The sequence below is a fragment of the Mirounga angustirostris genome, unplaced genomic scaffold (assembly GCF_029215605.1).
Source record: "Mirounga angustirostris isolate CCGP_5_RB_7025 unplaced genomic scaffold, mMirAng1.0.hap1 SCAF_2, whole genome shotgun sequence".
Lineage (NCBI taxonomy): Eukaryota > Metazoa > Chordata > Mammalia > Carnivora > Phocidae > Mirounga > Mirounga angustirostris.
In genome coordinates this window covers 2,149,238-2,174,637 of record NW_026991710.1, presented here as the reverse complement: position 1 = coordinate 2,174,637, position 25,400 = coordinate 2,149,238, and the positions used below count along the sequence as shown (strand labels likewise).

General features: G+C 44.3%; 1 protein-coding gene across 23 annotated transcripts in view; it reads right to left on the bottom strand.

Moving 5' to 3' along the window:
• Positions 1-25,400, bottom strand: part of GRK4 (G protein-coupled receptor kinase 4) — a 98,532-nt gene that overhangs the window by 11,267 nt on the left and 61,865 nt on the right. For 22 of the 23 annotated variants that reach the window (XM_064584181.1, XM_064584192.1, XM_064584179.1 and 19 more), the window contains 3 exons: positions 22,278-22,468; positions 6,391-6,428; positions 471-524 (listed from right to left, as the gene is read on the bottom strand). In XM_064584181.1, coding sequence (XP_064440251.1) covers positions 471-524; positions 6,391-6,428; positions 22,278-22,468 — 283 coding nt within the window. The remainder of the gene's footprint in view (positions 1-470; positions 525-6,390; positions 6,429-22,277; positions 22,469-25,400) is intronic. The other variant, XM_064584176.1, reaches the window with a different exon arrangement.

Sequence of the window (25,400 nt, the reverse complement as noted above, 5' to 3'; positions counted from 1 at the left end):
CCCAGTGAAATGCTGTATCTTAATATTGATCCTGCATCCATTAAATGAAAAGCTGGTGGGAAATGGGTAATGGAGAGATCAAGCTGACCAAGGTGTGAAACTCTGAACACCATAAAAGGAGAGATGCTCAGTCCTCACATGCCCCCTGATGTCATGCAACAGGAAGGACACACCAAGTATGCTCACCAAAAATCAAACCTGGACCAATTCCAGCCTCCAATTTTAGCCACTGGCTTACAGGAAGAATAGGGGAGGCAGGGAACATGTTAGATCCAGCCAAATCCACAACCCGGGAACTTCAATAGGACAAATGTCTGTGTTCTAGCCTGCCAGGCTGCTGTTACCAAAGCGCCACAGCTGGGGGCGGAAAGGACAGATATTTATTTGCCCACAGCCCCGGCGATGGGAAGTCCAAGATCCAGGGCCAGAGGGCAGGCCTCTCTGCCTGGTGTGTAGACAGTGGCTCTCACCCGTGTATTCACAGCCTCTTCCCTCTGTGCACGTCTGTGTCCTACCTCCTCCTCCTATAAGAACACCAGTCATATGAAATTAGGACTCTCCCTAGTGACCTCATTCAGCTGTAATCACATCTTTAAAGACCTTCATTCCAAACACGGTTGACTCTTGACCACCACGGGTTTGAACTACATGGGTGAACTTATGCATGCGTTTTTTTTCAGTACGGACAGCACTGTAAATGCATTTGCTCTTCCTTATGATTTTCTTAACATCTTTTCTCTAGCTTACATTATTGTAAGAATACCATATATAAGGGGCGCCTGGGTGGCTCAGTTGGTTGGGCAACTGCCTTCGGCTCAGGTCATGATCCTGGAGTCCCGGGATCGAATCCCGCATCGGGCTCCCTGCTCAGCAGGGAGTCTGCTTCTCCCTCTCCCACTACCCCCTCTTGTGCTCTCTCTCTCTCTCACTCTCTCTCTCAAATAAATAAATAAAATCTTTAAAAAAAAAAAAAGAATACCATATATAATATATATAACATACAGAATATGTGTCAATTGACAGTTTATGTCATCAGTAAGGCTCTGGTCAACCGTAGGCTATTAGTAGTTACATTTTGAGGGAGTTGAAAAGTTATATGTGGGGGCACCTGGGTGACTCAGTCAGTTAAGCATCCAACTCTTGATTTCAGCTCAGGTCATGATCTCAGGGTTGCGAGATGGAGCCCCGTATCAGGCTCCGCGCTCAGTGCAGAGTCTGCTTAAGACTCTCTCTCTCTCTCTCTCTCCACCTCCCCCCTCTCAAGCTTGCACTCTCTCTCTCTCTTAAAAAAAAAGAAAAGAAAAATTATATGCGGATTTTTGATGGTGTGGGAAGTGGTGCCCCTAATCCCTACATGTTCGAAGGTCCTCTATACATTCACATTCTGAGGTGCTGGCGGTTAGGGCTTCATGACATGAATTTTAGAGAGACACTATTTGACCCATAACACTGGTTTCACAAATGAATAAATGACATAAAGAAGCAGGGAGGAGGAACCTATGACATTTAAAAAACTCAACAAGATATCGACCAAATGTAATATGAACTTCATGCTATATTCAATACACAACTATAAAAACATTTATGAAATAATTAAGGAAGATTTAAAGCTGATGGGAGGGCAGAGGGAGAGGGAGAGAGAGAATCTTAAGCAGGCTCCACACCCAGCACAGAGCCTCATGCGGGGCTCGATCTCACGACCTTTAGATCATGACCTGAGCCAAAATCAAGAGTCGGATGCTTAACCAACTGAGCCACACAGATGCCCCAAGGAACTGTTAAATACTTTTGGATGTAATAATAGTATTGGGTTTATGTTAAAAAAAATTAGTATCCTTATCTTTGATATACATTTTACAGATAGAAGAATATGATATATAGGATTTCCTTTAAAATCATTGTCAATAATAAAATGCTACTAGTTTTTACAAAGATTCACTGTTTATTCTGCTTTTTAGGAATATACTTATTTCATAAAACTGAAGTCTCTCCTATAGAAAATAATAGGCATGATAGAGCTTCCTTTTTTTTTTATCTCAACTACCAGTTAAATTTCACAAACCAAGTCCCTCTTAATTTGTAAGTTTTCAAAAAATAGGGCTGACATATTTAGGATGGACAAACAGTAAATGCACCTAACAACCTAAAACAGATGATAATCAGCTTTTTTTTTTTAAAGATTTTATTTATTTATTTGAGAGAGAGAGCAAGCACAGAGGGAGAATGAGGGGGAGAAGCAGACTACCTGCTGAGCAGAGAGCCGGACACAGGGCTCGATCCCAGGATACTGAGATCATGATCTGAGCTGAAGGCAGACACTTAAAACAACTGAGCCACCCAGGTACCCCAATCAGCCTTTTTTTAAACTTTATCTTATCTCCAGTATAGTTAACATAGTGTTATTAGTTTCGAATGTACAATAGAGTGATTCAACACTTCCATATATTACTCAGTGCTCATCATGGTAAGTGTCCTCTTCATCCCCTTCACCTGTTTCACCCATCCCCCCACCACCTCTCTCTGGTGACCATCAGTCTGTTCTCTAGAGTTAAGAGTCTGTCTTTTGGTTTCTCTCTTTTTTTCCTTTGTTCATTTGTTTTGTTTCTTAAATTCCATGTATGAGTAAATCATATGGTATTGGCTTTCTCTGACTAACTTATTTCGTTTAGCATTATACTCTCTAAATCCATCTGTGTTGTTGCAAATGGCAAGATTTCATTCTTTTTATGGCTGAATAGTATTCCATTGTATATATATATATCACCTCTTCTTTATCCATTCATCAGTCGATGGACCCTTAGGCTGCTTCCATAGTTTGGCTATTGTAAATAATGCTGCAATAAACATAGGGGTGCATGTATCCCTTTGAATTAGTGTTCTCATATTCTTTGGGTGAATACCCAGTAGTGTGATTATTGGATTGTATGGTATTTCTATTTTTAATTTTTTGAGGAACCTCCATACTGTCTTCCACAGTGACCACACCAGTTTGCATTCCCACCAACAGTGCATGAGGGTTCCTTTTTCTCCACATCCTCACCAACACTTGTTCTTTCTTGTGTTGTTGATTTTAGCCATCTGACAGGTGTGAGGTGGTATCTCACTGTGGTTTTGATTTGCATTTCCCTGATGATGAGGGATGTTGAGCATCTTTTCATGTGTGTGTTGGCCATCTGTGTGTCTTCTTTGCAGAAATGTCTGTTCATGTCTTCTGCCTATTTCTAATCAGATGATTTGTCTCTTGGGGGTTGAGTTTTAGAAGTTCTCTATATATGTTGGATACTAAGTCTTTATTGTATGTGTCATTTGTAAATATCTTCTCCCATTCAGTAGGTTATCTTTTTGTTTTGTTGATTGTTTCCTTTGCTATGCAAATATTTTATTTTGATGTAATCCCAAGACTTAATTTTTGCTTTTGTTTCCCTTGCCTCAGGAGGCATATCTAAAAAAAAAAACATTGTTATGGGTGATGTCAGATAAATTACTGCCTGTGTTCTCTTCTAGTACTTTTATGGTTTCAGGTATAACATTTAGGTCCTTAATCCATTTTGAGTTTATTTTTGTGTATGGTGTAAGAAAGTGGTCCAGTTTTCCCAACACCATTTGTCGAATAGACCATCTTTTTCCCATTGCATATTCTTGCCTCCTTTGTTGAAGATTAATTGTTGAAGATTAAATAAACCCACATGTAATTGTGGGTTTATTTCTGGGGTTTCTATTCTATTCTATTGATCTGTGTGTCTATTTTTGTGCCAGTACCATACTGTTTTGATCACTACAGATTTATAATATATCTTGAAATCTGGAATTGTGATACCTCCAGCTTTGTTTTTCCTTTTCAAGATTGCTTTGGCTATTTGGGGTCTTTGTGGTTCCATATCAATTTTAAGATTATTTCTTCTAGTTCTGTGAAAAATGCTGTTGATATTTTGATAGGGAATGCACTAAATCTGTAGATTGCTTGCAGTAGTTTAGACATTTTAATAATATCTGTTCTTCCAATCCATGAGCATGGAATATCCTTCCATCTGTTTACATCATCTTCAATTTCTTTCATCAGTGTTTTAAAATTTTCAGAGTGCAGGCCTTTCACTTCCCTGGTTGAGCTTATTCTTAGGTATTTTATTATTTTTAGCATAATTACAAATGGGATTGTATTCTTAATTTTTCTTTCTGCTGCTTCATTATTGTTGTATAGAAATACAGTGGATTTCTATACATTGATTTTGTATACTGCAACCTTACTGAATTCATTTATCAGCTCTGTAGTTTTTTTCGTGGAGTCCTTAGGGTTTTCTGTATACAGTATCATGTCATCTGCAAATACTGGAAGTTTTACTTCTTCTTTACCAATTTGAATGCCTTTTAGTCCTTTTTCTTGTCTGATTGCTGTGGCTAGGACTTCTAGTACTATGTTGAATAAAAGTGGTGAGAGTGGACATCCCTATCTTGTTCCTGACAGGGGGAAAGCTCTCAGTTTTTCCCCATTGAGGATGATATTAGCCATGGGTTTTTCATGTATGGCCTTTATTACATTATGGTATGTTCCCTCTCAACCTACTTTGTTGAGAGTTTTTACCATGAATGGATGTTGTACTTTGTCAAATGCTTTTTCTGCATCTACTGAAATGATTGTGTGGTTTTATCCTTTCTCTTATTGATGTGATATATTACGTTGATTGATTTGTGAATACTGAACCACCCATGCATCCCGGGAATAAATCACACTTGACTGTGGTGAATGAATTTTTTAATGTATTCTTGGATTCAGTTTGTTAGTATTTTGTTGAGGATTTTTGTATCTATGTTCATCAGAAATATTTGTCTGTAGTTCTCTTGATAATCATCCTTTTAAACCTAATTTCACCACAAATGTCAGGTTATGCTTTACAGACAAAAACAGAAACCTCAACAAGCTGTCTAGATGGGAAATGAAAGAGTTACTCTTATGTTCTATGGTTTCTGGTGGAAATTAGTTCTTGGGAATTTTAAGTGGGTGATACTAAAAAACCTAAAATCAATTGCATTTATAAGTCATAAAGTATAGCTAGGATTACACTTTTAAAATTAAAAGAGTAGGAAAACAAAAAGAAAAGACTAAAAGTCTCCTGAAATCAAGAAAAGCAAAACAAAGTTCTGTCATTCCTTTCCATTCTTAACAAGAATGTGACCAGGTCCAAGTATCTAAAGAACAAGAAACAGTAGGCACCCCAGAAATGACACTTGGCACGTGCTTTGGGACAGGGTGGCAAAGGTCGTGGTGGCCATGCTACCACTGTCAGCAACTGCACCAAGTTCTACTTTAAGGGCGTCCATGAGCCACAGCAGCGCCTGGATCGGATGCGCTGAGACCCTGTGTGGAGAACCAACCAGAAGGGAGCCTCAAGGGGCACAAGTGTTTTCTCAGAAGCATTTGCAAACCCTGGTCAAACCAGAGGCTGTTCACTGGGAGTGGGGGCGTACACAGCCACTCTCCAGCTGCTCCCAGCTGGGACTCTTGCCGAAGCTGGGAGCAGCGGGGAGCCGAGCCAAGACTTTTAGGCCCCCGGAGAGTCTGCAGGGACACAGACGCAGCAGGACTCTGGTGCTCCCAGCACTACAGAGACATAGAGACCCAGGGCCCTCAAAAACAGAGCCAGCTTCATCTTCAAAATATCAGAGAACAGAAGCTAGCAATCTATGTAAAGAATAACTCATAAAGAGCGGCTGGGTGGCTCAGTTGGTTAAGCGACTGCCTTCAGCTCAGGTCATGATCCTGGAGTCCCCGGATCGAGTCCCGCATCGGGCTCCCTGCTCAGCAGGGAGTCTGCTTCTCCCTCTGACCCTCCCCCCTCTCATGTGCTCTCTCTCTCATTCTCTCTCTCAAATAAATAAATAAAATCTTAAAAAAAAAAAAAAGAATAACTCATATGCCCACATCGGATTTATTTCAGAAATCAAAAGTTAGCTTAACATTTGAAAATTAACTATATTAACAGAAAAAAGGAGCATCATATAGTCATCTTGATAGAAAAAGCACTGACAAAATTCAACAACCATTTGTTATTTTTTAAAAAAGGAAAATTCTTAGGCGCTCCTGGTGGAAATACACCTCTAAGGGAAAAATCAAGACATGGACCAACAGCAAGAAATATGAGAGAGAAAAATGTTCTTATTGTGGGTTTATTTTAATATGTTCCTAAAACTCTGTTAACTGAAAATTATGACCAACTCTGCTTCTTGCCTAAATAAAGGGGAATGACCATGTTATTTCTATTATATTTTCCAAAGAGTTTTCCTTTTTGTTGTTGTTTGTTCTGCAACAATGGGCTAAGCCCACATCAACATTCTGTAACCAAGTCCCTCTTAACAAAGTGTTATGCTTTAGATGTGAAAAGCTCACTCACTTACCACGGTCATCGAGGAGAATATTCTCAGGCTTTAAGTCTCTACAAAGGAAGAGACAACAACAAAAAGCTCCGTTATTCAGAAGGTGACAATGGTTCATCAGCACCCAGCAGAAATAACTGCAGATGTGTGTACTATGAGCAGCACCAAGGACGGGGGATAACAAAACCGTCCTTTGTGGGTCACATCGTGAGTCCTTCACGCCGTCGCTGGAAGGACGAGGACGCCACAAAGGTTCATCTCAACCAACACCGTGCATGTGACCGCAGTGTGCTCTGTCCAGGTCCGCAGGTCTGAGACAGTTCAGTGATGGAAGGCACAGCCCCGTAGTAAGGACTTAGTCCTTAATGAACTTGGCTCAATTTCCCTTATCACTCATATGTTTTAACATGTCAACAACTGAAAATTTCCCATACCAGAATAACTCAGCTTTGGGAGTCAGACAGGCACGGATTCAAATCCTAGCTCTGCCACTCTTCCGCTGCGTGACTGGAACTGCTCTAGGCCTCAGTTTCCTCCCCTGTACCATGGTGTGATCCACACACACCCACTTCCCCGGTGAGGCAGGGTTGGGGGAGCTCAGGCCTTGCAGGAGGAAGTGTGTAATCAACAGCCGCAACTGGGGGAGGGACACCACAGGCTTTGAATAAATACAGATCACTAAAGAATAAAATATCTTAAATGTAATATTCCAAACTGCTTGTTTCTTACCTTTGAAAGAAAAAATTTACTTTTCAGAGAATTTATATTTAACTCTGGTTTCAAATGTGGCCCTATCACAACACCCCGTGTCCCCCGAGCATCGCCCCTCCATCTGTGGCCAGATTACGAGAACCTCCACAGGAGAGCAACAGCGGATGGAAGGCGGTTGAACTCGGGAAAGCTCCGTAAAGGGACAGAACCAGGAACTAGCTGAAGTGAGCCCTCCCAGCACCCTCAGAGGCCGCAGTTAGTGTGAAACCTGCTCAGGCCCAAACCCACACCCTCAGGAAAAGATGAGAAGTGAGCCTGTTAACAGCTCACAGACAGGAGAACACACCCTGAGTGGCTGCACAGGAACATTGCTGTGGTGCCGGCCATGCCCCCACGGTCACGGTCCCCTTGGGGAGAGGAACCAGCGGCAAAGGGGCAGGTGGCTTCCGCATTTGCATCTTGCAGCCACGTGCATATGCTCCTGCACTATCTGGGTGGGATGATGAGCATTTCTGTTTTTCCCTTTATTGTTTTCTGTATTTAAAAAAAATCCTTATAAATGCTATTGAAAACAAAGTAGCCTTCCTTACATGGAACCTCCACAGCCTGCTCGTTTACGTAGGCTTACGCTCAACAGCAACACAACACCTGCCCCCCAAATTACTTAAATGTCTCCCGGGACGTCCTAAACCTCACTGCTCCAAGTGTGGGCTGCAGAGCTGGTCCGAAAGCCGGCTGTGGGCCAGCCGTCCACTCAGCTGTCACCACGCACTGCGGGTCAGCCGGCTTGGAAAGGAAGCACCGGCAGCAGGAGTGATGTCAGCACCGCACCCAGTGCCCGCCACGCACGCCACGACTGTGCTCTCACATGGCGCAGGCACCATCTCCTATCCGGGCCCCAAAAGCTCTGGGAAGCAGCTGTAGACAGAGTGCAGAGTGCTGGTCTTGAGGACTAGCAAAGTTCAGTGGGTCACACAGAAGCCAAATGACAAGCTAGAACAAGGCGCAAAGGACCCTTGCTCGCCCTGCCCTGCCCCACACGCTGGACACTGGACACGTTCGAGTATCAAGCACCACCGCGTTAGGCCACAATGTGTTGTTGTTTCTTGCACCTTCCTTCAAAGACGATTTCTCCAGGCTTTTGATCAACCTAAAGGCTCTCTTCACAGGTCTCCAAGCTTGGGTGCGGGCCTTGTGTGGAGGACGCTGGACAATGCCTCATCACTGGTCAGCCACTCAGCCTCCAGGATGTGGCTTCCTCAAGTGTCAGGCGAAGGGGTTTCTTTTGGTGATCTTTTTGGTTCCTTTTGGATTGCAAAGTAATGATCCAATCACGGTCTTAAGCCAGGAACACAAACAAAGGTCAGCATGTACAGGAGGGTTCAACCAATGCTGAGATTAAAATAAGTGAGACTGTCTTCTTGCATCTGTACAGTCTCCCACCCCGCAGCCTACTGACTGGAGTACGGCTTATGTATCATTTGTTGTGCTCTCAAGCCATTTAAAAGTGATCTTGTACCTCCATGCTCTGGGCCACCAGAAACTCATTTTGCTGGTTGCATGTCCATCCTCTTCTTGTTAAAAAAAAAAAGCATTTGCCATTTGGATCCCATTTCCCAGCCTGTCACTGAGGCATGAATGACCATGAGAAGTTGATTTCTGGACCCTGAGGCTTGAACCTCTGCCTGGTCCGTGGTTCACCCGCATGACCCTCCTCTCGTCCCAGCTCATGCCTGCATCGCAGTACCCTGCTTTCTCCTGGTGACTCTCTGTCTCCCACTAACCCCCCACTCCCCGCTGGGTCCTGCCAGTTAGCCAGCCTCTCCTGGGGAGTGAGGGCGTGCCTGAACAGCCTGCTGGGCACACTTTGGGAGTCAGATGAAGAGAACAGCAGGGGTTGGCCTGGCCACAGGTGAGGGTTTCCTAAGCCCTGGCATAATTGGAACTTCAGTAGGGTCTAAATATACCATGGTCTTGGGAAACAGCTCCAACCCAATCAAAAGGCATCAGGAGCAATGTTCTTGATCAGGGAAGGGGCAGAGTAAGGGAACCAAAGCAAAAAGAACTTTGGCTCACTCCCTAAGTGTTCCCTTAAACATTCTTCAAGATAGTATGACTCACTAGCCTTGGGGCAAGAATCTAAGGTCTGTCCCCATTGCCTGCCATCCCACCATGCACCCCACCTCAGAAAAGCTGATCTGCCTAAGAGAGTCTCCAGGGAATGGGTCTGTTAGTTACTATTGTTTTTAGAGACAGATACTATGAGGCAGAAATTTCCAATCTGGAAAAATGTGGGTCATAGACAGATGAACAGTTCTTTTAAACGTTAAGATCTGCCATTCTTACTTTAAATTAACTTCCATGTTTCAAAAATGATGGAAACAAGAGATTATCCTTTGAGCACTTACTGTAAATGGTAAGCATATCTCCATTTCTGTGTTCATTTGCATGCTACCCTTCTAGCCTCTAGGTTAAAGGTTTCCTGAGAACAAGGACTTCAAAATCCAATTTGTTCCACAGAGTGTGTGTCTAGCACGCAACCAAGAAGTGTGTATACATCTGGGACTCAATCTATATTTCTGGAATGACTGAAAGATCCTTCTTGCTACTGAAAAATCTAATGTGATAGCAATAATCTGTACTGTCCAATGGCCTGTATGAGCCAATTCACTACTGAAACAGTCTCGGTCCCAAATGTCTCCTTCCCACCATTATTCTACACCCCAACTGCCTTCTCCTCACAGCGGATAATATCATCTACTTTTCATTCCACAACTCATTCACTAGAAAAAGAGATCCAAAGCACAGCTAAACATCCATTTCCCTTAATAATTTCCAGCTATAGCATTCCAGACAGGTGGGAATGTCATCCTGTTTAATCAGGGAAGAGCTCTTGAGAAATATAACAAAACAGTAAAACTGCCAGCTCAAAATTCAGGTTTTCCTCCTGTTCCGGAAAAGAGTGAGGCACAAAGCACAGAACCCAAGACCTGGATCAGGAACCGTCACCCACGAGGAAGGGGACAAGAGACAACCTCTCCTAACTCTAAGTGGACACGACCCCGCAAAAGACTGCGGGGAAGACACAGAGACAATGTGTGCCAGAGCGCTCCACAGATGAATGCTGTTCCTATACCTGTGACCGTGTCCAGCAGCACTTTGTTATTTATATCATAGTGGCGGTTTTCTTCAAATACAGATACATGGAAACAAAGTAAACGGGCACGCGCCACAAGGTTAATTTGTTCATCATTAATAAAATAAAACTCTAGAAATCATCTTGATTGAACAGTTACTTTCCCTGTTGTGAAAATTAATAAACGGAAACTTCATTTAGAACGGAGTCTGGAGGCAGGTGGGGGGCTCCGGCCCTACCACTCCCGGTCAATCGCAGACCCAACAGGAAGAGACGCACCTTGCACCTGGATATTACCTTAGCTACCACTCTACCATCCCCGCAGGAAGAAGGAGGGTTTCCTCCTCCCCCAGCAACAGCCCAGCCAGTGAGAGACAATTACAGCCCAGCCAATGAGAGACACTCACAGCCCGGCCAATGAGAGACAGTCACAGCCCCGCCAATGAGAGACTGTCACAGCCCGGCCAATGAGAGACACTCACAGCCCCGCCAATGAGAGACAGTCACAGCCCAGCCAATGAGAGACTGTCACAGCCCGGCCAACGAGAGACAGCCACAGCCCGGCCAATGAGAGACCGTCACAGCCCGGCCAATGAAGGACAGTCACAGCCCGGCCAATGAGAGACAGCCACAGCCCGGCCAATGAGAGACAGTCACAGCCCCGCCAATGAGAGACAGTCACAGCCCCGCCAATGAGAGACAGTCACAGCCCGGCCAACGAGAGACAGTCACAGCCCGGCCAACGAGAGACAGTCACAGCCCGGCCAATGAGAGACAGTCACAGCCCGGCCAATGAGAGACCGTCACAGCCCCGCCAATGAGAGACCGTCACAGCCCGGCCAAGGAGAGACAGTCACAGCCCCGCCAATGAGAGACAGTCACAGCCCGGCCAATGAGAGACAGTCACAGCCCCGCCAATGAGAGACAGTCACAGCCCGGCCAATGAGAGACCGTCACAGCCCCGCCAACGAGAGACAGTCACAGCCCCGCCAACGAGAGACAGTCACAGCCCCGCCAACGAGAGACAGTCACAGCCCCGCCAATGAGAGACAGTCACAGCCCGGCCAATGAGACACTGCCACAGCCCAGCCGCTGAGAGTCCACTACACTTCCAGCTCTCAGTTTACCCCAGTGGACTTTGTTTCTAACGTCCCACCCCACCCCCCCTTCCTCTATAAAAGAGCCTCCCCTCCTTTGCTCTGCACTCACCTGTGGTTTTGCTTTTGTTTGGTTGGCCCAGATTACAATTCTCTGCTAGTCCTGAACAAACCTATTCTTGCTGGGGAGATAAGGGCAGTTCTATCTTAAGTTTAACAGTTGCGAGCATTTGACAAGTGCTGTCCAAGCACGTGTGGGCATCAGCTCAGTAGATCAGCTCAGTAGATGCAGTAGACCTCAGTGGTCTCGGGAACAGTTCGCAGAAAACCGGGGCCGTAACGCGTCACCCCGAGCACGTCCTCTCCGGAAGCAACAGCTGCATCCTTTCTCCCCCAACAGAGCCGGGGCAGGGAGCTTCTGTTGTGAAGAATGTTACATCCGCAGAAAACGAACGCTCTTCCCAGAAGACAGCCTCACCACCTCGAAGCACACACACCCAGCTCGCTGCATCACGTCCCTCGTTCTTAACAGAGAGGTTCCTGATCCTGCTAGCTCACTCCTGACTCGCAGGACTATGGCGCAGAGTGTCCAGGTCCACTCGAGCCGAAAGGCGCACGGTCGTCCAGTAGAACGTCAGATAATGCCCAGCCTGAACAGTCGGGAGCATGGAGCGCCACTTTCGGGACAAGTGCGTTACCTTTCAGCATTTAATGAAATCACAACCAGCCTGGGTTCCACAATCACTGTAGTGTGAGACCTGGCGGTTTTCCTTTTCCTGTAATGCCAGTGTTTGACTCAAGCTCCGGTGGCCGAGGTAGCCACTTCAAAGACATCTCTCTCAATAAACACAGTGCTAGCCCCCCACCCCCCACCCCAGGCTCCTGTGTTTCAGAGATCTTGGTTTATTTAAATAACTGACCATTTGGGTAGCTTGTTTTTTCTCTTCCAGTGCTTTAAATTCCCTTTTTTTTTTTTTAAAGATTTTATTTATTTATTTGACAGAGAGAGAGGGAACACAAGCAGGGGAGTGGGAGAGTGAGAAGCAGGCTTCCCGCGGAGCAGGGAGCCCGATGGAGGGCTCGATCCCAGGACCCTGAGATCACAACCCGAGCCAAAGGCAGTTGCTTAAGTGACTGAGCCACCCAGGCGCCCCTAAATTCCCATTCTTATGTTTTAAGTTCACCAGTAAAGAGTGAGACTGTGAGACTCTAGGTCCCCACCCTCTGCCCCAATAACTGCAGAGCCCCAGGCCCACATGCTCATGTGTCCCCTCTCCCACCCTGCACCTCCAGACCTCTCTGTGTGGTCCTGGGTACTACATGTGATTGCCAGGACTTATAAGTAATAGCCTTTTTCTCTTTCAAAGTTTCTTGATGGCTCTTGCTGAGGGGCATCTTGCAGTTATAATAAGAACCACAAGGGCTGGTCCAGCCACAACACTGGTTGTTGACGGGCTGAGCCCAGCATAGAACAGTGGGTTTATTGGTAAAAGAGTACACAGTAAAGTTGCCACTGCAGAGAAATGTCTGGAGAAGATTCTGGATCACAAAAAAAGACAAAGCAAAACTGATTTAATGATTAAGTATCAAAATTCACCTCTCAGTCTGAGAACTGGCCTTGTAACCTAAAGAATCTACACAAAAGGAAAATATAAAACAAAATCAAACCTAAGTGAGAGAAAAATAACTGAAGACCTTATTATCCACTAAATATCTGAATTTGGTATCAGCTAAAAATTATAACCTCCACATTCTTAAATATAAAAGAATTACAATATTAGGCCTGACCCTCTAGTATGCAAACTGGAGATTTTGACTCTGACAGTGACATGGAGGATACCTGATGGGAGGGAAGGGACAGATCTGACCTCAGTGACATCATTCTCAAATTGTCTTTTCTCTGTATTCATTGTATATAAATGTAAACAGCATTCATCAGGCTGGTTTTTAATTACTGATTTTTCTAGTCTGCTTCAGAAGTCTCAGGAGGGTGCACTGATTCAAGCTTTTGTACGTCTATCCAAAACTTCCCTCTCATGAAGTACCAACAGAAGCAGCAGGGTTCTAGTCGGGAAAGAAAAATAAACATGAGTCTACTGTCTTTATTCACAGGTGACATTATTCTATATGTAGAAAATTTTAAGGAATTCACAACAAAACTTCTAAAGCTAATAAAAGAGCTGAGCAAGGACACAAGATCAATGTACGGAAATCAAATGTATTTCTACACACTAGCAAGGAATAGTCCAAAAATGAAATTAAGAAAACAACTGTACGGGTGCCTGGGTGGCTCAATCAGTTAAGCATCTGACTCTTGATTTCAGCTCAGATCATGATCTCAGGGTCGTAGGATTGAGCCCTGCGTCAGGCTCCACACTGAGTGTAAAGCTTGTTTAAGATTCTCTATCTCCTCCCTCTTTCCCAAACCACTCATGCTCTCTTTATGGAAAAAAAAAAAAAAAAAAAGGAAACAACTGTGTTTGAAATGGCATCAAAAACAATAAATTTAGGAATAAACTTAACAGCAAAAAAAAAAAAAAGGTACAAGATATATATACTGAAAGGTACAAAACATTCCTGAGAAATTAAACATCTAAATAACTGGAAAGACATCCCGTGTTCATAGGTCAGAAGATTTAGTATTGTTCAGATGTCCATTATCCCCAAACTGGACTACGGATTCAATGTAATCCTTAGCAGCAATTTTTGTCCCAGAAACTGACAAGTTGATCCTAACATTTATATGGAAATGCAAAGGACCCAGAATAGCCAAAACAATCTCAAAAAAGAACAAAGTGAGAAGCCTCATACTTCCCATTTCAAAACTTACCACAAAGTTACAGTAATCAAGACAGTATGGTACTGCCAGAAGGACAGACATACAGACCAATGGAATAGAATTGAGGGTCCAGAAGTAAACCCACCCTCTTACAGTCTATCAGTTTTAGACAAAAGTGCCAAGGCAGTTCAATGGGGAAATGATAGTATTTTCAACAAATGGTGCTGGGATGCAGACTCTTCACCCATCCACCCTGTCCTAAAAACTTAACATGGGTGATAAACTTAAAGGTAAGACTTAAAACCATAAAATCCTTAGAGAAAACAAAATCCTCATGTTCCTGGTTAGACAACAATTTCTTAGAGAAACACCAAAAGTGAATCAACAACAACAAAACCCTGATAAATTGGACTTCACTAAAATTAAAAACTTTTGCAATTCAAAAGATGCCATTAAGAACATGAAAAGATAAGCCACAGACTGGAAGAAAGTATTTGCGAATTTTACATCTAGTAAAGGATATGTATCCAGAATATATAAAGAATGTTTGCCATTTAATACTGATAAGGTAAATAACCCAAATTGAAAGTGGGCACAGTGTTTGAATAGACATTTAAGCGAAGAATACGTAAGGATGGCCAATAAGCATATGAAAAAAGTATCATCAGTCATCAGGGAAGCACAAATCAAAACCACCAAGAGAAAAAACAAAACAAAACAAAAAACACAAAAACCCACCATGAGATGTCACTTCACAGCCACTGAGGTGGGCTAGCATTAAACAGGGAGATACTAACAAGTGTTGGAGACAATGTGAGGGGTTGGAGCCCTGGAAGGAATGTAAAATGGTGCAGCCACTTTGGAAGAGAGCTTGAAACTGTCTTAAAAAGGTAAACGTAAATTTTCCATGCTCTCGAGAAATTCCACTTGTCAGTATCTACCCAAGAGAACTGAAAACATATGTCCAAACAAAACTTCATACAAATGTTCATAGCAGCATTATCCATAAAAACCCAAAAGTGGAACCAATCTGAAACACCCATCAACTGACAAAAGGACAAGGGAATGTTATTCCGCCATAAAAAAGAACCAGGTACTGATAAATGCTAAAACATGGATGAACCTCAAAAACATTATGCTAGTGGACAGAAGCCAGATGCAAAAGGCCACATGATGATTCTATTTGTGTATAATGTGCAGAAAGGTCGATCTACAGAGACAGAGAAATGATGCCCTCCTTCACCAGTGTGAGCTCTTTTTTAAAGGTGAGTGTGCTGGGTGCCTGGGTGGCTCAGTCGTTAAGCGTCTGCCTTCGGCTCAGGTCATGATCCCAGGATCCTGGGATCGAGTCCCACATGGGGCTCCCTGCTCGGCAAGAAGCCTGCTTCTCCCTCTCCCATTCCCCCTGCTTGTGTCCCTGCTCTCGCTATCTCTCTCTCTGTCAAATAAATAAATAAAATCTAAAAAAATAAATAAATAAAATAAAGGTGTGTGTGCTCAAGACAACATGGCTATGGTTAGGAGGGAGCATGGAGGCTGACCCTTCTGGAACCTGACAGACGAGGGCACTGAGAAAGAGCCAACATGGGCATCTCCAGCCCCTCACCCATTTGTTATGTTTTAGATGTTTTTCTATTGTTTCTGTAATTGCTAGAAAATGCAATGAAATTGAAAATTTTTCCTTAAAATTGTGAAAGGGTTCCCCCACACCAGTTAATGAACACACCCACCACCTCACATTTTTGTGTGAGAACATTTAAGTCTTAGTCCCTTAGTAAATTTCAATTATACAATATAGGGCTATCAACTCCATTTTTATGTTTTATATTATATCCTCAGGTTATTCATCTTACAGCTGAAAGTTCGTGCCATTTTGCCAACCTCTTCCTATGCCCTGCGCCCCCCAGCCTCTACTGACCACTTTTCTACTCTGTTTCCATGAGTTTGACCTTTTTTTTTTTTTAAGACTCCACATATCAGTGATACCATGCAGTATTTGTCTATGTCTGGCTTGTCTTACTTAGCATGATGCTCTCGAGGTCCATTGTGTCGTCACAAATAGCAGCATTTCCTTCATTCTCATGGCCAAAAAATAATTCCATTGTGGATGTATATACCACATTTTCTTCATCTATGCACCCACCAGTGGACACTTAGGTTGTTTCTATATGTTGGCTATTCTGAATAATGCTGCAGTGAACATGGAAATGCAGACATCTCTTTGACCTACTATGGATATATCCTTTAGAATACACCTCGAAGTAAGACTGCTAGATTATATGGCAGTTTTATTTTTAATTTTTTGAGGAAACTTACTGTTTTCCATAGTGGCAAAATTGAAAACATTTTAAAAAGCTAATTCTTTAAAATTTTCATTGCCTTTTGCCATATTCTCCTGCATGCAAACTATACATTATTATGTAAAATAATTCTCATAATTTAAAAGACACTACACTACCCAAACAATGGAAAAGAGAATACGCCCTCCCCAGAGTGGCTGAAGAACAGGGAGAAGGTTGTTCTCCATATCCAGCTGCTGCTAGGCCAGGACTTCCCTGAGGCTTCAGGCCAGTCTTGGGAATAACTTTTACATGAAAACAAAGTGTAGCTGGCCCTCGAACAACATGGGTTTGAACGGCTTGGGTCCTCTTTCACGTGGGTTTTCTTACAGTCCCAATGCTGGGATGTATGTTCTCTTCCTTATGATTTTCTTACTAACATTGCCTTTTCGCTAGCTTGCTTTACTGTAAAAGTATAATGCAGAATCCACAGAACATACAAAATATGTGTTAATCGACTGTCATCAGTGAGGCTTCCAGTCAACAGCAGACTACTGGTAGGTAAGTTTGGGAGGAGTCAAAAGTTACATGTGGATTTTTGACTGGTCGATGTCCCAACCTCTGTGCTGTTCAAGGATCAACCACACTGCCCAGAGACTCAAGTGCTGTTTACTAAGGAATCGGTCATTCCCGCATGTTAACATTCAGATGGTGCTAGGGCACTCATGGGGTCTGTCCCTAGCTAAAAGCATTTTAGTTCATCTGATTCTACAAAAGCTATGTTCCTCAGTTAATTTTTAAAGAACATTCAAAAACCCAAAGGCAACAGTCCCCTCCAGACTTCTGTATAACGAGCAGGCAATATGTCATGAAAAGGTGTTGGGAGGGAGAGTACTCAGCTGGACTGAAAATGCATGCAAACACAAATGTCTATGGGTTGTTCTGTTTGAACCAAATGGCTGACTTCTTAGATAAAGACATGGTTGCATACTGAAAACGATGATCTATCTCCAGACTCTCTTCAATGTATATTTCATTTCTTTCGCTTGCTTTTTCTCATTCAACAATTCAGACAAACCACGTTACAAGCAGCCGTACCTGAAGGTCTGACACAAACGACAACACCCCCAAACCACACACCCAGGCCACTCACATGGACGCCGCCTCCCTGCCTGTGCCCGCGGAGCCCAGCACTGCTTCTGTGCTTTGTCGTGATGCTCTTTCAGGCAGTTTATCGGAACAAACAGCAGAGGACGGCAGACCAAAAAAGATGAAATGCTCCAGGAAAACCACACCTGGAACAAAAGGGTCTCGAGGATGCTATGGTATTTTAGCAACTTCTTAACCTTTTCTCCAAATAAATAAGAGATGCGAAGGGCACAGCCGAGGGCCTGGTGGGCAACAGAAAGCCAACAGGTTTGCTTCTTCCATCCTCCTGTCTTTAGGACCACTCTGGTTTATGTGGACTCCTCTGCCCACTTTCTCCAGAACGCAAACACAGCGCACGTCTCCCACGGAAGAACAATCCCGTCACCCTCTACTTCGATCTTAGCCATCTATCCAAGCTGCCACGTGAGTCCCAGCTCCTCCCGAAAGCCTTCCCTGATCAGGCCTGGGCCCAGTTTAAAGCACGTATCCTAGAGGATTCTGGGAGCCCATGAGGTCTACCCGCTCACCCGCAACATCTGTGCTGGTGCTTCCGAGAGGCCCGCACAGGACGGCCCGGCTCGCTTGGGGCAGCTCCCGCAGACGAGGGTGAGGGGCCCCCAGGCTCTCCTTCTGACCGCGAACATGCTATACCCTAAGGATGGCTCAAAGCCCAGCCTGAGGGCCTCCTCCTCTCTGACCTCAGATTGCCTAAATTAAGTAGAACATTCTTATTTGTACGGTCCCTCTGCAAAAAGAAAGGTCATCTTTCTGGCACCTGGTCTGATGAAGGTTGTCAAGAGGCAACCTCTGACAAGAAAGAATTTCAAAGATGAAAGTGATACTTGACAGGTCCCTAGGGGACGGGATGCACCATCAGAGGCTGAAAGTCATCGGTCATTCATCCAACAGTGGGCACCTCCTAATGGTGGGTGTTGTGGACATGCGTTAAGTTCCCACTAAGTGCTGGCCAACCCATGTCTTTCCTCTGCTCTGTCTGAGGGCAAGTGGGGGCCTGAGGTGAAAAGTTGGAGGGAAATGAAAATCTTCTAACCAATCCAGTAATCCTGGCACACCTTAGAGGTATAGGGGATTGGTCCCAATCCTAAATCCCCTAAATCCCTTTTTTTAAAGTTTTTATTTATTTATTTGAGAGAGAGAAAGCACGAGCAGGGGCAGAGGCAGAGGGAGCCGACTCCCCGCTGAGCAGGCAGCCTGATGCGGGACTTGATCCCAGGATCCTGGGATCATGATCTGAGCCAAAGGCAGATGCTTAACCGACTGAGCCACCCAGGCGCCCCCAAAACAATGAATGCCTTAATTAAAAAGTGCTTTACTGCTACCCATCATCTGAGCTCTCCGCAAGCTGTGATCCTTTTGCTGGTGGAGGGTCTTAGCTCGATGCTGCCGGCCGCTGACTGATCACGTCGGGGTTTCTGAAGGTTGGGCTGTCTGTGGCAGTTTCTTAAAACAAGAGAACAAATTTGTTGCACTGATTGACTCTTCCTTTCCCAAATGATTTCTCTGTAGCATGTGCTGTTGTCTGATAGCATTTTACCCACAGTAGAACTTCTCTCAAAACTGGAGTCAGTCCTCTCAAACCCTGCCAACCTATCAACTAAGGTTATGCAATATCCTAAATCCTGGTCATATTTCAACAGTCTTCAGAGCATCGTCACCGGGAGTAGACTCCATCTCAAGAAATCCCCTTCTTTGCTCCTCCATAGAAGCACCTCCTCATCCGTTCAAGTGTTATCCTGAGAGGGCAGCGGTTCGCTCACCTCTCCAGGCTCCACTTCTAGCTCTCTGGCTGTTTCCGCCACAGCTGCAGTGACTTCCTCCACTGAGTCTTGAACCCCTCAACGTCCTCCACGAGGGCTGGCACCCGCTTCTTCCAAACTCCTGTTAGTACTGACATTGAACCATGGGAACATTTTCTTAATGGTGTCTGGAATGGTGAATCCTTTCCAGAAGATTCTCAATTTACCCAGATTGAGCACAGGAATCACCATCTATGGTGTGTCTCTTAAATAATACAGCCTTGCGAAGCGTGTCTCTTAAATATGACTTCAAAGTCAAAATTACTCCTTCTCCGTGGGCTGCAGAATGGATGTTGCATTAGCAGGCGTGAAAACAACACTAATCTTGCCGGACGTCATCAGAGCTCTTGGGTGACCAGGTACGATGTCGACGAGCGGTAATATTTCAAAAGGAATCTTTTTTTCTGAGCAGTAAGTCTCCACAGTGGGCTTCAGATATTTGGTAAACCATGTTGTAAACAAGTATGCTGTCGTCCAGGCCGCGCCATTCCATCTGCAGAGCACAGGCAGAGGAGAGGTAGCATAATTCTTAAGGGCCCTAAGAATTTTCCGGCTTCAGCTTCAAGTCACCAGCCGCATTAGCCCCTAACATGAGCTCCCCTCTGCTAGCTGCAGACTTTTCTTCTGCGGCTTCCTCACCTCCCTCAGCCTTCGTGGACTTGAAGAGAGTCAGGGCCTTGCTCTGGATGAGGCTTTGGCTTAAGGGAATACTGGGGCTGCTTTGATCTCCTATCCAGACCACCAAAATTTTCTCCCCATCAGCAACGAGGCCGTTGTGCTTTCTTATCACTCATGTGTTCGCTGGAGTAGCGCTCTTAACTTCCTTCGAGAACCTTTCCTTGGCATTTGCGATGTGGACTTTTGGCACAAGAGGCCTACCTTTTGGCCTATCTTGGCTTTAGACATCCCTTCCTCGCCAAGGTTAATCATTTCTAGCTTTTGATTTCAAGTGAGATATGTGTGACTCTTCCTTTCACTTGAGCACTTAGAGGCCATTACAGGGTTATTAATTGGCCTAATGTCCATATTGCTATGTCTCAGGGGACAGGGAGGCCCAAGGAGAAGGAGAGAGAGGGAAACAGGCGGTCGGTGGAGCAGTCAGAACACACAACATGCATGGTTAAGTTTGCCGTCTTATATGAGTGCAGTCTGTGGTGCCCCCGAACAAGTCTGATAGAAACATCAGAGGTCAGAGATCACTGTAACAAGTATAATAATGAAACGGTTTGAAACCCTGCAAGAATTATCGACATGTGACGCAGACATAAAGTGAGCCTGTGCGGCTGGGAAAGTAGCACCAATAGGACTTGCTCAGTGCAGGGTTGTCACAAAGCTTCCATTTGTACAAAAGGCGGTATTTGTGAAGCACAGTAAAGGGAAGAGCAATAAAACGAGGTATGCCTGCACATCTTTACACGGGAAGCAGGCAGAGGGGGCTTAACTGTACCGAACTGTAATAAACTCTAAGGTCCTCCCAGAGTGAAGAGGACTCAGAGCTCCTACAGGCTTGTTCCTTGCTTCAGGACCACCAGTCTCTCCCTGTGAGTGTGGTGACAGGCATTCTCCACTCAGACCAGGGCCTGTGTCTGTAGGAATGGCTCCCAAGGCAGCAGTCCACCCCTTGCTCAACATCGCAAGGGCGGCTGCACCAGCCCCGTGGCCAGGCCTGGTGTCTGGCCCTCAAGAGATCATAATGTGGCCCTGGGATATGTGAGACAAAGCCAAGAGTTCATCGGAATAGGGATCCGAGAAAGGCCTTCTGAGAGGCTTGCAGCTGGTGTGACCAGCCCTCCAGTGGGACAGCACAGGTCCTCTGAGGATGCCCAAGGGGAGCACGCCCCCCCATTATCAGGGGTGGGGAACTTAGGGATGAGCTGCAGTTTCTCAGAATGAAGGCAGAGGGGCTGCAGTGGAGAAAGGCCTCCGACAAGCAGACCGCATGTGCAGAGGTATGAAGATGTGAGGACGCTTGAGATGCTCACGTGTGCATCACGAAGGCAGAGAGTCCCCACTCGGGAAACAGCGGGACGCCGGGCTGGAGAAGTCAGTGGGAAGCGGCATCCCTCAGGGTCAGGAGAGCCAGGCCCACAGGGCTGCAAGCTAGGGACGCTATGACAGGATCGAAGGCCTATCATTGGTCTCACAGAGCAGGAACCGGGCCAAGACTGGTATCAGCAAAACCATTCAAGTGTCTGCCTGCCAGGTAATCTAAGGAAGATATGAACTAAGCCAGTGACCCTAAAGACTGACTAGGGAAACATTCAGGGGTGATTTGGTGACCAACTGGATGGGGAAGATGAGGGCAGGGGTCTCCCTTGGAAATGTAGGGTAAAGGGCAAGGTGAGAAACGCCTGCAGGGAATGGTCCTCACACGGAGGTGGATGTCTGCACAGAGGTGAAGGGACAGAGCTATACAGGGAATGGTCGAGAAGGGTGTCAGAGCCCAGGAGCTCCATACCCAAAGGGTGGCTGGAGAGACTGCTTTCCCTAAAACTAAATATTTGATCATACTAATTTAATTAGACCTATTGAATTAAATTTAATTTTCTTTACTTAATACTAAGATGCAAAATATTAAAATACATATTAGAGACATTTAATTGTTACACTATCTTGTTGGAACAGAGTCCACAGTCCGAAATGAACTATTTTGGAAATGGGCTCTTCTCGTGCTTACATGAGTTACACTGCCTATTTTTGATCAACTTAACAAATAAAACTTATCTACTAGAGATCAAAGAGAACTAAAAATAAAACCAAGGTCCACTGCTGATTGACCATATCCCCAACAGTGTGAGTGACCAGACCCTACGAATGGCCACCAAGGGCTCCACCGCAGCCCTTCTGCCCAGGCTCCTGGGTGGCCAGAGGGAGCCCGGTGGGAGCCTCAGGCTGAGGATGAACAGGCCCCCAGGCCCCAGGAGTTCATGCTGTTCTTACCTGTACACAATTCTTTCCCTCTGTAAATCCTCCAAGCCACAGCACAGCTCGGCAGCATAGAAAATAGCTCTCTGCTCATCAAAGCCAGGGTTGCCCAGGTTGTGGATGTGAAACTTCAAGTCCCCTCCATTCATAATGGTTAGCACCAAGCACAAGGAATCTTTGGTTTCATAAGCGTAGGACAAACTAACCTAAAGACAACAGCATCATAAAAAACAAAGCACAAACACCTGCTCATTCATTGGTGATTTACTCTATTTGCTAACGTTATTCAAATACTCCGTGTTAGATTTATCATTAGAACGCCCAAATACTATATTCAGGGAAATGCATACCATGCATGTGGTGCTTCTTGGACATCTACCTATCAAAGATCTTACAGGAATTCTGTACTGAGAAGAGAACTTTCTGTGGCTAAGTGGGTAGATGGCAAAACTTCACAAAGACAGTCGGGATCATGATTCACTGAAGCTATGCTCCAATCGTGCTCAACGTTTCATACTTCTAGAACACCCATGTTCAGTATACAAGTTAAGTTACGAGTTAATACACCCACCCACGGTGTAAGAGGGGTCTTGCGCTGCACATCTTTCCAACGTTTTATGTTGTCAGTCGATGCTGCTGAAAGTATAGTTGCCTCTTACTGCACTATTAATGTGCATTTCTCTGTATATACGAATACAGGACATATTTCTCATACTTTTTCATATACTTATCCATTTGGAACTACTTGTGTGAAGTACGTGTCCAAGTATTTTGCCCACTTTTCTGCTGGTTTGTAGGTCAATTTACACACACACACACACACACACCCCGTACTGGGATTTTGATTGGGACTACACTTCATTCATTCAATCTATACATCAATTTGGGAAAACCAACATCTTCATACATTGAGCTTTCTAATCCATAAGCATGGCATCCTTCCCTTTATTTGGTCTTCTTTAATTTCTTGGAATAGCGTTTTAGATCTCAGTGTAGAAGTCTTGCACATTTTCATTAAATTTTTGCCTAGATTATGATGTTTCTTGATGCTATTGTAAATGGTATCAATTAAAAGTTTTTATTTTCTAACTCTTTGTGGCTGATACTGTTTCTAATAACTGGGCTAGAAACACAATAAATTATATAGAAAGTAGTGGACCATTTCCATGCACACTCATGCTGTGGGCCAGCCAGGGTGGGCAGTGGGAAGGAGGGGGCTGAGCGTGCCACAGCAGGTCAGGACCCACCGATCCACTGTAAGCAGAGAGGAAAAAATACAACCAAGGATGAAGGAAAACTCACAGAGGAAATAAAAAGCTACCTGCAAACAAATAAAATGGAACCAACTTTCCAAAATCTATGGGACACAGCAAAAGCAGCTCTAAGAAAGAAGGACTTAACAACACAGGCCCACCCCAAGAAACTAGAAAAATGCCACACAAACAATCTCATTTTATATCTAAAGGAACGGAAAAAACAACAAAGCCCAAAGTTAGACCTATTGAATTAAATGGCTCCCATGTTCAGTATACAAGTTAAGTTATGAGTTAATACACCCACCCACGGTGTAAGAGGGGTCTTGCGCTGCACATCTTTCCAACGTTTTATGTTGTCAGTCGATGCTGCTGAAAGTATAGTTGCCTCTTACTGCACTATTAATGTGCATTTCTCTGTATATACGAATACAGGACATATTTCTCATACTTTTTCATATACTTATCCATTTGGAACTACTTGTGTGAAGTACGTGTCTCATGCTCTCTCTCATTCTCTCTCAAATAAACAAAATCTTTTAAAAAATAAAAAAAAAAGAAGGATCATACCTTAACATAATAAAGGTCATGTGATAAACCCACAGCTAACATTGTCCTGAATGGTGAAAAGCTGAAAGCTTTTCCTCTAAGATCAGGAACAAGACAGAGATGCCCACTCTTGCCACTTTTATTCAACATAGTATTGAAAGTCCCAGCCATAGCAATTAGGCAAGTAAAAGAAATAAAAGGCATCTAAATTGGAAAAGAAGAAGTAAAACTATTTGCAGATGACATGATGCTATATATAGAAAACCCTAAAGACTCCACCAAAGAGGGTGCCTGGGTGGCTCAGTTGGTTGGGCGACTGCCTTCAGCTCAGGTCATGATCCTGGAGTCCTGGGATCAAGTCCCGCATCGGGCTCCCTGCTCAGCAGGGAGTCTGCTTCTCCCTCTGACCTTCCTCCTTCTTGTGCTCTCTGTCTCTCATTCTCTCTCTAATAAATAAATAAAATCTTTAAAAAAAAAAAAAAGACTCCACCAAAGAGATTTGAGAACTAATGATTTCAGTAAAGCCACAGGGTACAAAATTAACATACAGAAACAGGTTGTGTTTTGATACACTAATAAAAAGCTATCAGAAATAGAAATTAAGAAAACAATCCCAGGGACACCAGGGTGGCTCAGTCGGTTAAGTATCAGACTCTTGATTTTGGCTCAAGTCATGATCTCATGGGTCATGGCATCAAGCCCCATATCAGGCTCTGTGCTCAGTGGGGAGTCTGCTTGAGATTCTCTCCCTCTGCCCCTCTCCCCACTCACATGTGCACACACTCTCTCTCTCAAATAAATAAATATATCTTTTTAAAAAAGAAAACAGGGTGCCTGGGTGGCTCAGTCGTTAAGCGTCTGCCTTTGGCTCAGGTCATTATCCCAGGGTCCTAGGATCAAGCCCCTCATCGGGCTTCCTGCTCAGCAGGGAGCCTGCTTCTCCCTCTCCCACTCCCCCTGTTTGTGTTCCCTCTCTCACTGTGTCTCTCTCTGTCAAATAAATAAAATCTTTTTAAAAAAATAAAAAGAAAAAAAGAAAACAATCCAACTTACAATTGTATCAAAGTAATAAAAAACCCAGGAATAAATTTAACCAAGGAGGTGAAAGACATATACTCTGAGAACTACAAGAGACTGATGAAAGAAACTGAAGGCAACACAAACAAATGGTAAGATACACCATCTTCGCGGCATGAAGAATTAATATTGTTAAAATGTCCATATTACCCAAAGCAATCTACAGATTCAGTGCAATCCCTAACAAAATACCAATAGTTCTCTTCACAGAACTAGAACAAACAATCCTAAAATTGTACAGAGTAACACAAGACTCTGA